This window comes from Nyctereutes procyonoides, unplaced genomic scaffold (genome assembly GCF_905146905.1).
Source record: "Nyctereutes procyonoides isolate TBG_1078 unplaced genomic scaffold, NYPRO_anot_genome, whole genome shotgun sequence".
In the NCBI taxonomy this organism is placed as follows: domain Eukaryota; kingdom Metazoa; phylum Chordata; class Mammalia; order Carnivora; family Canidae; genus Nyctereutes; species Nyctereutes procyonoides.
The window spans coordinates 9,465,446-9,481,950 of NW_026575052.1; the positions used below are offsets into that span (position 1 = coordinate 9,465,446).

The 16,505-nt window shown below is 35.1% G+C and overlaps 1 protein-coding gene across 3 annotated transcripts in view; it reads right to left on the minus strand.

The window, feature by feature from the left end:
- Nucleotides 1-7,164: 7,164 nt before the first annotated feature.
- The window catches only part of HNRNPR (heterogeneous nuclear ribonucleoprotein R), a 31,510-nt gene continuing 22,169 nt past the window's right edge, over nucleotides 7,165-16,505 (minus strand). For all 3 annotated transcript variants that reach the window (XM_055331715.1, XM_055331714.1, XM_055331716.1), the window contains 4 exons: nucleotides 15,669-15,874; nucleotides 11,258-11,407; nucleotides 8,588-8,709; nucleotides 7,165-8,447 (listed from right to left, as the gene is read on the minus strand). In XM_055331715.1, coding sequence (XP_055187690.1) covers nucleotides 7,835-8,447; nucleotides 8,588-8,709; nucleotides 11,258-11,407; nucleotides 15,669-15,874 — 1,091 coding nt within the window. In that variant the 3' untranslated portion in view covers nucleotides 7,165-7,834. The remainder of the gene's footprint in view (nucleotides 8,448-8,587; nucleotides 8,710-11,257; nucleotides 11,408-15,668; nucleotides 15,875-16,505) is intronic.

Genomic DNA, 16,505 nt, shown 5'->3' on the forward strand with positions numbered 1-16,505 from the left:
ATATCATAACTTGCTGAAGTATACACAAGTTGCTTTGACCAAACCTGAATTCGTTCAGCAAAATATATAAAACCCCTTTTTATAAGCAATAGGTTCAAATGAAAACAATTTGTTTTGATAATATTTTGATCAATGTAAAAATACAAAAATTTCAAAAACAGTGATTTAGCTGATAAAAAATAGTAGTGGCTTTTAAAAACATGAACTGCTTTTGAGCTACTTAAAAACCTGGACAACTGATATGTGCAGTTTTAAAAGATTACTGGCTCAAGTACTGAAAAAGTATAGGCACATCCTTGTCTCCAAATTCTATTAAAAAGTGCTTGATACAGTATGAGATCTTCAATAATGCAGTATTTTCATATTTAAGGAGATATTTTCCCTCTTACATATTTGAAAACTGCGGGTGAGTTCTTCCCCCCATTCCCAGTGTTACTGTCCTTGACAATACTGATCCTCACCCTTTACCCCCGTGGAAAATAATTTTAAAGTGATTTAACCTCATGTTATTTTAAAGGCATGACATGAGTTGCACAATTTTATGACTTATTTAACCTCCTGCTCTCTTAATAAAATAAATGGATAGCTGGGCCTAAAAACCACACCCTCTGGGAATTTTAAATAAATAGTAGAACAACACACTATGCTTATTAGTTTTTTTTTTCTTGTTAGTTTTTGAGGAAATGCCTATACATGGATCATGAGTTCAGTCACAAATTTCAAGTCTCAGTTAACAGAAATGTGATTATTTTTCATAGGCATAGGCAGAAAATATTCCCCTATGTGAATATAATACACACCACTGACAATACCTACTAAAATCTATTTCTAAAAATAAACTAATAAATTCAGGGCTTCAGGTAGAGCCAAAAGACGCCAATAGCTTAAAATATAAAATACTAAGCTTAAAATGATCGTCAAATGCAACTTGCTCTTATTTTTGGAAAAAACACACCGTACATCAGGTAAGCTGTCCCCATCTCCAGCTCTGTCAATACCTAAAGGGGACCATATTTAGATATTTTTTTTCTGTTAGAATATTCCTTCCTGTCTCTGTGAATGATCTGTTGATTTTGGACAAAAGGAAAACAACAAATAAAATCTTTCTGGAAAATGCTAACCTAGAAGTATTTTGTATGCTCTTATCTTAAAACAGAAGGGGGAAAAACAGTAGGGTAATCACTTTTTCCTCCCTATGAGCTCACATTTATTTAACAGTCTTCATTCAAAAGAGACAGAACAGAATATATTGCTATTCTTTCTGAAGAGTTTATTAATTTGTTTATAAATCATTAGGTCCCTATCACATTTCTCCTAGGTCTTTTTTGCTATTAATGGTACAGTCTGCAGAAAAATGAGCACATTTCTTCACGTAAATTTCCACTGAGTTGCAGAACTTCTACCTCTTTGATAAAGAACTAAGTACAGCCTCAAGGGAGAACTCACAAAGAATAAGGATTGTATTAGGGCTCTCCTCAAGAGAATGGGATCAGTATGAAAACAGAAACCCTTATAACATTTTAAGAAATCATCCTCAATACGGTACTTCTTGTATACTGGAGACTTTTCCCAATGATGCATCTAAATTCTCCAACAAAACCGTCCTCAAATAGTCCCTCGTCATGTCTTCAATTGCTGGCATGTTATGTCAAGGGGTCAAGAACACCAGGGTTATGAGTAAGACGGCTACTGAAAGCACTGTTTAAGTGTTTTCCCTTTTCCCACCTCTGTATGTTTTCTAGGATCATTCCCAAATGGATATGCCACAATTTCATCAGAAAAACTTGACTGGCAACCTTTTATGCCAAAAGCCAACATTCTCATCTTACACCTGTAGGCCCAGGGCTAATCCCCAGTAAAGCTACTTCCTGACACTTTAAGAGGCCCCCTCAAGTTCAGCCCTTTTATTTTTACTCCTTCCCACTCCTTCACTGACTTCCTTCAAACCAGTACCCAATACCTAGTACTGAATTTGAAGACAGGAACTCCATTGACCACAAAAGTCTCAGTTACAGAACTACTGAATCTGTTTTGCACAATTGAAACCATCACGCCCCACCCAAAATCACCAACACAACATTTTGAGCATGTTAGATTTTATTAAAAATATTTAACATTGTACAAATATTCCAATACAGTTATGGTACCTGAACACTGTACCAAAAGCATGATTTTTATTAAACTGCTGATTAAGTGGTCTTGCAAATGTTCCTATTTTAATATTATCATATTACTGTATGCATATAGCAATGTAATGTTCGCAGGAGCTTTCAGCTCAATTATAGAAATAGCCTTATAACATAGTACTAAATATCTTAATAGATTTGTTAAAGTACAATTCTACCTATGTTACTGAACAGGCTAGAGATGTCCCTTTTGTCCATTCTAAATGAAAAATCAAGAAAAGCAATGTTCATGGGATCCTGACAGTTACTACATAAAATGAAAGCCCTTGTTTACATTTGAGGAAATTTAAGCTTTCCCCCCACCCCACAATGTCTCCCTTTGCTGATCCCATGAAACCCATTTTGTTGTTAGTATATAAAAGCCAGCAACTAGACTCTGTGCTGCATTTTCCTTAACTTAGATGAACCCCTCAGAACTACTTGAGTGTTCCTACTGCTTACTATCAAGCTTTCCAAAGAGCACATTAGTGCAATCTTTATAATCTTTTCTGTAACTGGTACACACATAAAATGTGTCAGAAGAGAAACAAGTACCTCAACCAAATGATGCAATCACTGCAATTCTTAAAGTATAATTACATTTGTAGCAAAGTAGTCTACAGCAAGCTTACAGAAAAGATTTCAGGATACTGACTAGTACGTGTAACACCTAAGAGATTCTCCCTAGACTGATACATTCAACAAAGGAGGTGTAAGAATAGTAAAGAAGTTCTTCAGGCATTATTCATAATTACTTTTAATCATTGATTATGTCATAATACTTTTTTTATATGTTATGGCCAGAAATGCTTAGTTATTAAATTTAGTATCTTTGATTTATTCTTTACTAACATGGAATCTTCTACTATGAGAGATTTTAAACTTTAGTAATCATCTAAAAATTGACTTCTAATTGGACCAATACCTACTAATCCCAACAGCTATCTTGGGTTTCAGACAAAATACAAGTTGTTAATAGATTTGTGGTTTTGCTATTTCAAGGTTCTAATATTTAGTTTTGTTAATGTCCTCTTGACCCAAAGTCATTATATCAAATGTATTTTTAAAACAAGCCTTCTGTTTGTGAAATTGCTAGAACTTTAAAGTTTCATTTTACAATGTTAAATTTTGGGGGAAGATTTAAAAAATAATTTCTCCGAATGTTTAAATCCTCCATTCTTATCAACACCTTCCTAATTTTACTAATATCATCTTGCAATAAACATCTCTTATGATGCATTGTGTTAATCTACCCAATAAAAATGTAAATATAATAAAGATATTAAAGGGACTGAAATCATAGTAAAATGAAACAAATTTATTGTATAAGAGACTTTAGAATCTATCTTGTAAAGTGTCTATTGATCACCTAAAATATACCCTGAGTATTTTTATTACTTCATACTTGCAGACCTTTCCTGCTAAACTGTAATTTGAGAATAAAAAGTATGAAGTACTTATTATATGTTCCTAATTAAGAACAAAATTATTTAATATTAAAGTCTTAGTTGTCTACAAGGCCAACATAAATGCCCACTTATAAAATATGGGCATTCTCCCACACTTAATGCCCCACTACTGATAAAAAAAAAAATAGGAAAAAAAAATTTCTTACCAACAATTCCACTGGTTATCGTCCCCAGCGAACCCCACCTAGCAAGTCGACATCATGACATGTCAGGTCAGGGCAGCCTCAACCTCGCTTCCCTGATAGTCAGGTGATAAAAGGAAGGAGTTAAAACAGGAAAAGTACACTTGCAGATTTCTGGATAACATCTGAAAATGGTTAAAAAACAAAAACAAAACAAAACAAAAAAACCTAGAGCTTCTGGTAACCTCTAAATAAAAAATACATATGCATATATATTTAAAAAGAAAAAAAAACTATTCTAGAAAGATTAATAGTAACTACTTCAAATTAAATATTTTTATTAATCACTGAACAATACATTAAATATGCAGTATTTTTAAGGCTTGATGCTTTTGTTTCAAAAATCAGAACTAATTCACAAACTTATAGTGCAAAAGTAAACACATTTGGTTAGTGGATTTGTCATTCTGAATTCTCTAGTCCGTCACCCAATCCACGGGCTTACTCAGAACTAAGTTAACAGAAGCTCCCATTCTTAGAGAAACATAAACACACTTATAAATCCAGTGCACTCTTTCTATAAGGCTTTTTCTTAGCTGCTCACTTAAGAGATGCCGCATAAGGGACAACACTAATATTAACATTTCTTCCACACACTTTGGTTTTTTTTAAGAATACTGGATAGCTCAGTATTAATAAAATTCTCTTTGGAAAATCAAAACTGCAAATTTTAACATATGTAGAAGTCTTTATAATTGACAAATAATAGCCTTATAGCAAGTATTTACTGGAGGGGTTTTGGTTTTTACAAATAATACACAATTAATAAAACGTAGGTATGATTATCCAAATGGGCAGGAGGCAAATGATGTAATGAGTTTCCAGAATATTATGTGGCTTTATGCTAGGAATGGAATTTTATGTCCCTTCTCTTTTGGAATTTAAAATAGAATTTATTTTGATGCATGCTGATCTTTTTTAAAAAAGGGTTCACCTCCTAAGTCGGATTTCAAATGAGAGAAAAATTGTCTATTAAAAGAAAGCATTGGGCTTTCTTATGCAGAATAACCCCAGCAACTAAGAAAACTGAAAAACAATTATGCTGAACTCTTTTGCTTAAAAAAACTAACTACAGAACCATAATAGCTCAATTTCCATATCAATTGATCAAATAAACTTGGATTTATTAGAAATCTGGCAACTTATTAGAACTTTTTTGCTTTTAAAAAATTAAAACACCGTCATATAAATACATACATTTAAGCAACTGCTATAAATGAGTGATCAAATAAAAATTAGCATTTCATTATGGGGAAGGGGTATATTTAGGTCAGTCTTAGGGTACCTACAAAGAAGAGGTTGGCCTCAATATGAAGTAAATATATTTCCTAACACACGTTACTGTAGCAGGCTCATAAGTAAAAGAAAATGAATTAGGTTGGGGAATAAAATAGATGGGATAAGAGCAGGAAATAAAATTTCCCAAAATTCATTAAAAAAAATCCATTAAGATAAAACACCTAATGAAAATCCAAAATAAAGATTTCCTACATGGACATTTCTCAGATTTATGTATTAGATTGTTAGATTTATTTCTGTGAAAAGTTAAGTTTTGAATCTGTTTTCTCTGAATGCTGCTACAGCAATAGTTTACAAGATCTCAACAAGGGAAAAGGCACTAAACTGAGACTTAATGTTCAAAAAGTTGTGTTTTTCTAGGAAATAAAATAGCTACAAAAAAACCAATAAAGCAGTATTAGAGGGACATCTCTTAGACATATTTTCATCAGTGAGAGTATAATATTATTTGCAATTAAAGGAAAGGATTTTGGCATGGAACCCAAGTTTTAGTCTTATGTTTTTGCTAGGCTTTATATTTTAAGATGGGTAGGGGAAGCACAATCAATTACTTTTTCAGAATCACTTTTTTTCCCATTCCTAATTTTCTTCCTGATAACTCTGTAGCTGGTAACATCTAATTTTAAAGAAATACAAATAAATCAAATTTTACTTAAAGATGCTTTCTTCTTTCCAAGAAAACTCAAGATTTTATTTAAATCTAATTTAGGCTTATACTTCTAACCACAAATTGTATTTTCAAAGTTTAAAAGCAGCATTTAAAAAATGTTTGGTGTCTTTACTTGCATACATGGGCAGAAGAAAAACAAGTGCATGTAAGTTTTACCAAGTAAGATACCCATGTTAATTTGGAACTACCATACAACAGACTACATAATTCCTTTGTGAGTTTCCAAAAACACAGAAGGAATATTAATAGGGCCTGTTAACTTACCGAACTATGTAATAAATGTGCTTTTTAAAAAAGAGAAATGAGATACAGATTTTCATCAGTAAATACTAATTTTCTTACTTGAAATCAAAAGAGAAGCCATGAAACCCAAAATATAATCTAAGCATGCTCATAAGGATTTATGATTTTGAAATCTACTGCTGTCATAAAAGACACCAAACAGGAACAAAACACAAAATAAAGGTGTGCCTATTTTAATTATTCCCTAAGGGGCTTATTTTTATAATTTAAAAACATTTTAGCCCCACCTAGGAGTAAAACGGAAGGGAGAATTTTATGGTAATTTGAAAATGATCCAGACTTTTTGTGCACTGTAAAGTATGGATTCTTTTGTTCCTCTTATTCTCAAGTAAAACTGTCATTACAATAATTCCAAATTTCTAAAGAAAACAGGGAAATAGATGCTATAACTCGGCCAACAAAAACTTTAGCCAGGAGAGTAGTAAAAAAAAAATAAATAAATAAAAGAGATATTAACAGAAAAGTCAGAAGTATGACTAGTGGATATTTTTAAGCCTTTCTTATAAGGCATATAAGTGCTTCTCTGAGCAAATTTATGTAGCAGTAAGAAATTATATTCCTAACCCAAGACTGAAATGGTAGTCACAATCACGTATACTAAAACTGAAGTTTAATCCGCAGTGCAATTGACGCCACAGTTCTAACATTTTTTTTCCTGTTATACATTCATTTATCCAGCAAATAAGGTCTTCAGGCAACAAATTATCCTTTATAGAAAGAATGTGGGTCAAAATAAATTGCAGTCTGCTTCCCCAACCCCATTTTATTTAACGCAAATTATCCAATGCCTGCAAGAATGCTCAAAGCCTTTGAACCTGTTTTATAAAAATAAAGGATAAAATTTCAAAATTAGAAGAGACTATGAGAGAACACCAATCAATAAAGTGCTATTTGTAATAAATACTAGAATTTAGACTAATCCTCAGTTTGATAGCCACGATGCATATTGGAATAGACAAGAAATTTTGCATGAATTTGATCACTCACATAGGCAGTTATAATTTGAAAACAATATTCCTTGCAAGGATTACGAATAAAATAATGTTTTAGGACACAATTGAATTTGAAATAGGTAATGTTTTGAATAGATTTTTTAGTTTTATTGAAATCTTACATGAACAAGAAATTGGAAATACAATCACATCAAAGAACAAATTGTCACGGCTTTGACGTTTAAGCCAAACAAATTTTGTAGGGCAGATTTCAAAAAGGTGTGAAGTTATAACAATTTAAAAACACAGTTAACCTACTTCTAGGAATGCAAAACATACAATCATAGGTTATTTTCAATACAAGAAAACTTAAATTTGTTTGCTTTAATTTCTTAAAACTACTAAGACAAAGCACTAGCTTGTATTTTTATTTACAGCATACTCCATACTCCTATGTAGTCTATCCCAAATCCAAAAAAATGAAACTGTCCAAAACCAAAGGTTCTGCAAAATCATGATTTTAACAGTGTGCTCAGCTTGTTTTTGAAGCTAAAATGAAGCCTGAAACGATAAAAGCATTGTAACCCCCAGAATAAGGGAACTCTGCAAGCCCAATAATGTCCAAGAGCATTTATGAAAAGAGGAAAAAAATAAAAAGACTTGAGTATATATACAATAGTGATTTCTTCAGCCCAATACAAATGGCAGCAAACTGCTACTGAAAGATGAAACAGTTAAGCCAATTTTTTTTTTGAAGAATGTAGATCTAGAGCCAATCGGATCTTGCCAATATCATTTTCAAACCCTCACTTGTCTATTTCCACTGTTGCCCATAAGTATCCTGATAAAATTCCTGGTTGTCATTATTGTAACCATAGTTACCAGAATAGTCACCACCTTGCTGAAGCGGCTGCTGAGCGATGGGTTGGGAACCCCAGTTCTGTTGGTTGTTGGTCTGGCGGCGCTTGGAATCAGGTTGGTTGTACCCATCTGCCTTTCGCTTGCCTCCTACATTGCCCCCACGATTGCCCCGAGATCCACGGGAACCACGGCCTCTCTGCTGTTGTGCAGGACCCCCTCTGCCACCCCTAGAGCCTCTTGGTGGTCCCAAAGGTGCCCCCCTCTGTGAATAGCCAGCTCTACCTCTTGGAGGTGGTGCTCCCCGCCCCCTTGGTGGTGGTGGAGCACCTCGCCCTCCCCTTCCTCCTCCTCTTCCTCTTACTGCATAGCCATCATCATAGCCGTAGTAGGGATCTTCATAGCCTCCACGATAGTCGTGATAATCATAACCATAGTAATCATCATAGTAATCTTCATAGCCATAGTAATCTGGAGGGTAGCCATATCCACCTCTCCCCCCACCACGACCCCGACCTCTAATTGGAGGTGGCATACGAGGAGGAGGGTGATAGTAATAATCTTCATACCTAGCAATGGAGGAAAGGGAGAAAAGAGAAAAAAACAAATTAGCTTACTTCAAGACTATTCCTGAATTTTTTTATTAACTTGATCTCTATTACCAAGTTATTCTTTGTTCAGAGATGTAGTTATTAAAATGTAGACTCACGCAGTGCTTCTGGAAGCCTGTCTAGCAGCTTGACGCTCTTTCCTTTTCTTGTCTGGTGGCTTGGCTAAGACTATTTCAATTTCTTCCCCTTCTATTTCTTTGCCATTCATTTCATCCATGGCCTATATAAAATTGTAAAAATAAATTTATTTTGCAAGTAAGACAGTGCTTTAAAACATAATTACATAAACATATCTGTGGCATTTAATACAATTAATAAACAATTTATTTCACAACTATTTTAACTGGCAAAAGAAATCTAGCCATGAAGAAAAAAATACAAAATACTTATTTTCCTCCATCTTACTTATGTGTAAATTATATTCAAAACAGAACTCATGTCCCACTATTTAGAAAAATAAAAGGGCTTCTAGAGTTACGTATCACTGTTCCTTAATTCCAAATAACTAACCCTGCAAAGTTGAACCAAACCAAAGAAGCAAATCCACATCTGGGAAAAGTGCTTAAGTAACACAAACTTTTCAGGACTCAAATTTTTAAATAAAAATATGGCACTCAATATGTAAATATGAAACTGCTCTTTCACAGAAATCTTAAAAGATTTGAAAGACAAATGAGGTCACTGAGATTATCAGTGAAACTGAACAAGACACGGACCAAAAAATGCCTAGGTTTCCCCCACAACACTTCACCTAGAGCATACTTAACCTGAACAGTTAAGAGCAGAGCCCAGAACAGACATGGACTAAGGAAGACTCGAGTGCTCACCTTAAAAGCATTCTATGCTCTACTCCTTTATATATGTTGTTCCACCTAACAGCCTCTGCCACACTTCCAAGTTCAAGTAACTCAGTAACAAAATATCACACCTCCTCCCTACAGCCTTTCTTTCTATTTCCCTACACTACCTTTTCCTCTCTGGACAAACAGAATAAAATGTTCTATCCATAGAGCATTCACTTATCTACCAGCATCTAGACAAAGATTACATCAGTCCTCCTCTACATGCTTAACTGCTCCCCTTTACCACATTTAGCTTTTGGCTACTTCACCTAAAGCAATGAAATAAGTCCACAGAAGCTTCTCAGTTGCTGAGACATTTTGTAATTTCAGACTTCACTACCCTACCAGTTTTTATACTTCTTTCCAATTAGAGGCAACCGGTTATTTAGTAACAACGGAATGAATAGGAATACTCAGAAGGTATAAATTAGTTATCTGTGTTTCATACCACTGGCAATTTCAGAAACTAACATTAAATTCAGCACTACACTGTGAATTTTGTAAGCAATGCTGTCTCACTAATTAGCTTTCATCAAAAGACAAACCAATAAATTCTAACTAGCCAAAGATTCTATAAAGCAAATACCCTGGGCAGAAAACAGAAACTGCTCAAATTAAAGGGGGCAACACTCCACAAGACCATGAAGAAAAAGGACAAGGCCTGACTGAAACACTGAAGATTTTGAACCTACCTCCCCAAATACATAAAACAGCTCTTATTAATGTTTTGCCTTCTCTCCCCTCACCAAGAAAGGTGAGAGGAAAAAGAAACTAGAAATTTAATCCATTGGAGATTATACTGATCATTATTGGCAGAAAACAGCACATATATTCAGGTTTTATACTCTAGCCACCACATGAAAATACTTTTCCACAATTTTCATTTTATCATCAAATGGACTACTATACGCAACAAATATCTCTCACCAACTACTGAAACCAGCAACACATTTAATACTATTAGAATTCTGGGGGCGCTTGGGTGGCTCGGTCAGTTAAGTGCCTTCAGCTCAGATCATGATCTCCAGGTCCTGGGATATCAAGCCCCGAATCAGGCTTCCTACTCAAAAGGGAGTCTACTTTCTCTCTCTCTCTCTCTCTCTCTCTCTCTCTCTCTCTCTCTCTCTCTCTCCCTCCCTCCCTCCCTCCCTTTACCCCTCCCTACTGCTCATTCTCTCTCTCGCTCTCTCAAATAAATAAAATCTTAAAAAAAAAAAAAAAAAGAAAGAAAGAATTCTGAGGGAATCCCGGGGTGGCGCAGCGGTTTGGCGCCTGCCTTTGGCCCAGGGCGCAATCCTGGAGACCCGGGATCGAATCCCACGTCGGGCTCCCGGTGCATGGAGCCTGCTTCTCCCTCTGCCTATGTCTCTGCCTTGTCTCTGCCTCTCTCTCTCTCTGTATGACTATCATAAATAAACAATTAAAAAAAAATTTAAGAAAGAATTCTGAAATGACTGAAGAAAGACAAATTTATAAAGAACTAACCACTGTCTCAGAACACATCTGCTGAATTCTATAGGCTGTGCTGTGTGTTATGTACACTGCTCTGGATCTTTCACAGGTCCACAAACTATGGTAAAGTAGTTATAATATGATTTGTTACCTATTTATCATTTACAGCACCTAATTACTGTATCTTGTAGTATTTCCAGGGCATCATGCTATCAAATCTTAAGCTTACAAAAACAATACAGAGATTAAAAATAACTTGCCTGAAATCACAAACCCAGTTAGTAATAATCAGGCTTTGAAATACAAAGTCTTACCTGTTACATTACTATCACTTCACAGATTATTAAAAGAAAGTCCCAGAGTTCGGCAAAAGCTGAAAACCAATTTTATTTCAGTTTTTAAAGTCATTTTATGTGTTTGCAAGTTTCAACAACAAAATTCAAATATCAAGAAGCAAAATTTCAAAATCTCTACCTTAACAGCTGCTCCTCTGTCTTCAAAATGAACAAATGCATAATCTTTCAACTTCTTCACTCGTTCGAGTTTTCCAAATTCAGAAAATGACTTTTCCAGTATTTCTTCTGTCACTGTAGTAGCCAAGTTTCTCACAAATAAAACTTTCACCTAATACAACAAATACACAAATTGGCATCGGCTACTTAATTTTAGCTGAAGTCTTACATTAAAGTATTTCTTCCTATCCTCACTGCAGGCCTTCCTTCTCAAAAACATTAAATAGGGGCGCTTGGGTGGCTTACTTGATTAAGAGTCTGCCTTTGGCCCAGGTCATGATCCCAGAGTCCTGGGATCGAGCTCCACATCAGGCTCTCTACTGAGAGCCTGCTTCTCCCTCTCCCTCTGCCTGCTAGTCTGCCTATTCATGCTCTGTCAAATAAATAAATAAAATCTTTTTTAAAATTAATAATAAATGTGCATCACAGAAAATATAAAAATTGCCAAGAAAATTACTCTGTCAGTTACCAATTTACATAGATTTCTGGTTCCTTCTCCTGCTGTCATTAAAGTACCTAACCCCGTAAACAGAACCTTCAAGGAACCGACACATAATCCACAAACTTAAGAGGTCCCTAAGTATCAACTAAAACAACATGCTTTGCAGTTCTGCTCCCCTAGAACTGAGTAAGCTAATTCTAAAGTTCATATGAAAAAATAAATAGGAAAAAAAAATAACAAAATTGAGAGACCAGCCCTACCAGATATAACAAACTATAATGTTCACCTGGATAAAAATAAAAGTTGGGGGGGGGTGCCTGGCTGGCTCAGTCAGAGGGGCATGTGACTCTTGATCTCAGGGTTATGAGTTTGAGCCCCACACTGGGTGTAAAGATTACTTAAAAATAAAATCTTAGAGATGCCTGGTGGCTCAGCAGTTGAGCTTCTGCATTTGGCTCAGGGTGTGAACCCGGAGTTCTGTAATTGAGTCCCCCATTGGGCTCCCTACGGGGAAGCTGCTTCTCCCTCTGCCGGTGTCTCTGCCTGTCTCTCATGAATAAATAAAATCTTTTAAAAAGATTAAAAATTAAAATCTAAACAAAAAAAGCTGGATTCATATCTCAAAATACACCTGGATAAACTCCAAATACATCAAAAATTTTAAAGGGGTGGGCAGGGATGGGGAGAGAAAAATATTAGAAAAAAATAAAGGTAATTCCTTTACATAACTACTCCAAGGAAGGCTTTGTGACTTAAAATCTATTATATAGGGATCCATGGGTGGCTCAGCGGTTTAGTGCCTGCCTTTGGCCCAGGGTGTGATCTTGGAGACCCGGGATCGAGTTCCACATTGGGCTCCCTGCATGGAGCCTGCTTCTCCCTCTGCCTGTGTCTCTGCCTCTCTCTCTCTGTGTGTCTCTCATAAATAAATAAAAAATCTTTAAAAAAAATCTATTATATAAAGGAGCAATAAAATTCAACTACTAGAAATAAATGGCTTTCACATGGCAAAAACATTCCAGAAGTAGAGCCAAAGACAAATTACTTCTATCACAAAGAGTTAATCTCTGGGTTTTTTTTAATCAGAGCTCCAGAAAATAAGAAATAGCTCAATGGAAAACTGAATAGAAAGACAGACAAAATTCATGAATACAAGGTTCACACAAGGAAACACAAATGGCCCTTCAACATATTAAAAACTTAAACCCATGCACAGTAAGAGAAGCAAATTATGATGGTTTACCAGACTGGCAAAATCCAAAAATATGATCACACACTATTTTGATAAGGATGAGAAAGAAAGTGGGCCTCTTATATTTTGCTGGTGAGAGGGTAAAATGGTACAGGGGAATATGGCAATATCTTAATAATTACAGATGCATGTACTCTGTGGCCTGAAATTCTATCTCTGAGAATCTATCCTACAGGTATATCTGCATTTTTAGTAACTTGACAGGACACAAGCTCATTCATTACAGTATTGTAATAAAAGATTAAAAACAAACCAATGCTCAGCCAGCTGAATATAGTATAGTACATCCACACAGTGGAATCTTACGTAGCCATAAAAAAATGAGGAAGAGCTCTAAGAGTGGATATGAAGAGGCTGCCAACATACACTGTTACTAAGACATTTTTTTCCCTTTTTTACTTCTCTGAAATAGGGATCCAACTTCCAGCCAATGTGACATGCAAGCAGTGTCATAATTTAATTGGAAACACTTCTTAGCGGTACACATAATAATGGTATACTTCCTCAGAGCTAATGATCCAGGATAACGAATAGAGAAAATATAGATCAGTGAATGCAGATTACCTATAACCATCATTTAAAGTCAGAAAGTAAGAATATATACTCATATTTGCCTGTATCTGCCTAAGTAAGGAAGGAAGAACTAAAAGAATAAACCAGAGGCTACTAAATATGGGTGTGTATTGGAGATAAGGGAATACAGTAGACGGAGCGAGGCAGAAGTAAGACTTCTCTGTCTATGCCTTTCTACATAATTTTGATTTCTAAACTAAGGAACTATTCAAAGAAAAAAAATTAACATACCCACTGAACTGTTGCCTCAGATAAAGGAGTATATGAATAAAAATTACTTGGAGGAAGGTATTAATTCAAGGGTGGGAAAAATCTGACACTGTCCACCTCCACCTCTACCCCCCTTATTTTTACAGTGTTGTCATAGGGGTCAAACTCTATGTTTCACAGGCTTCGGTTGGTTTATTTACTTTTTCCAAAAAATTCAATACAAATCTTTTATTTTTTTTTTTTTTCAGAGAAGAAACCAAAAAATACTATTTATAAAGGCCCCCTTTTCATTCTGAAACTTACAATCTAGGAAGACTAGTTCCTGGAATAAAATGCTGACGTTTTCTAACCCTATAGAAGTTTAGGATGCATTTAATCTGAAAGGTTTTAAGAGGTACGTGGATAGTGTTGATGAACAAACCACCAGCTACACTGGTTTTCTGGAAATTTTATTCATCTAACGTGTAATATACCTATGCTTTTTTAAACATGTTTTTACAGAAAAAGCAATACAAATTCTACTCAGTTTCTACAAGGCAGGTCAAAATTGTAAGGGTTAAGAGATTTATCCAACTTCAATAAAATAGAGGACATCCAAGTTCAATAGGTTTGTCCAAAGTCAAATTATATTAGAAGAAACAAATAAAAAAAAAAGAAACAAATGAATTAAAATCAAGTTATAAATAAATAAATACATACATACATACTATTTAAATTCCCAGTCCCTTTCCTTAACACAAATCTAATCAAGGAATACAAGAAAAAAGACAAGGAGCAGCACATCTAAGCCCTTCTCTGGTTCCTTCTTGGTGGATCTTGTCTCAACCCAAAGATGTCTTTACCTATAAAAAGATCACACTAGCATAAACTGCGGCTCTCCTCCAAACTAATTAGAGTGAAGATTACCTGCTCAGAACCTGGAATAAAAAGCTTTAGAGAAAGACTTCTCAGATTAGGAGAATTCAACCACTAACTTATGATCATCAGAGTTGCTACCTCACCAAGGGAAGAGACACACCAAAATACTAAAAATCTCACTAAAACAGCAAATGCAACTCTGATGAATCTCTTCACTCTGAGGAGTCATTCAAAGGTAAGCCTAACAATCAGGACTCATAGCACCATTATTTACCAAAGATTGTAGCAATGCAAGTATGAGGCTTAGGAGGGCTTGCCACAGGACCTGCTGTGTATATTTTGCCACTATCACATAATAGCAAGCATGATAACCCTTTGTCTTTGTTCATGGAGACAATAGTCTAAGGGAACATGATAATTAAATTTAAAAAAAGAAAGAAAAAAAATCAGCCATAATTTAAATAAAATATAATCAATGGCCATGTAATAAAAGTCATAGGATGGTCGATGAGGATTACAATTTCATAACCCCCATAAAACACTACTTCTGTCTTGACTTTTTTAAACTTCTGTAGCCCTCCTAGTACCTAGCACTAAACACATTCTCAGTGTATATGGAAATACTTAAAGGAATTTCATTTCAGTTCCTTTTGAACATTTAATCTCTGGAAAAAGGGATGATTTGGAAATTTCTAGATACCAACAGACTGTTAAGTTGGTATTAAAGCAGATCCTAGGGATGCCTGGATGGCTCAATGGTTAAGCATCTGCCTTCGGCTCAGGGCGTGATCCCGGGATCAAGTCCCACATCAGGCTCCCTGCGGGGAGCCTGCTTCTCCCTCTGCCTGTGTCTCTGCCTCTCTCTCTGTGCATCTCTCATGAACAAATAAATAAAATCTTTAAAAAAAAAAAAAAAAGCACATCCTAGAATTAACATCAAGAACTATATTTAACATGAAACTTCTAAAAGTTGAGCTTTACCGTGAAGCACAAAATTTAAATAACCATCTCACTCCCAGCCCAAACAACTGCATTTACCTTAGCCATGACTTCTGGATCTGGTTCTTCCACAGGGTCAGCCCATTCAACTGTAACTACATTTCCCCATACTTTTACTTTTCCACTCATCAGTCGGCGTCTGGCTTGTGCTGCTGACTTGTGATCCTCATATTCAAGGAAGCAGAACCCCCGATTCTTCTTTTTGTCATCGGGTTGATGATAGAGAATAACGTCCACCAAACCCTCTGTTAAACCAACAGCCAGATATATAAGCCAAAAGCATCCACCACACATCTAGCGATTAGGCAGACCTAAATCCATTTGCCAAAGAGCAAAAAATACTGAAGAAGCCTCAAAATGATTCCCTAATTACCTAGTAGACAATTAAATCAGCATTGTTAGATAAAAGTTGTGAAACAGTATTTTATGTTCTTTTTTAATTTTTCAGGGTCCTGAGGATACAGCCCTAAACAGGTCCAGTTACTGTATTCTGACATGTAACATATTACCATGTTTTAGAGTGTTTGATATAACATGACCTTATAAATTTATGAAAATACTACCAAGGAATTTAAAAACCAAGTTATAAATATAAATTCAAGAGAACTTACATTCAACCAAGTAATCATGATCAAAAATTATCCTTGGATCTAACTTAAAAGTTACTGTTTTTACCAAGAATGAAAACGATTGCTAAATAATGGTGTCCCTCTGGTCTTAGTCTTGTGTTCTCATATTTCCACATATGTTCTTTCTTGGTAGTATCAGCTAGTTTGTACTTTTAAAAAGCTATCTATTATCCTTAAGAATGCTTACATTTTATTTCAAGCCCAGACTCAAAGACATTTCAAATTTAACATGTCCAAAACTGCAGTC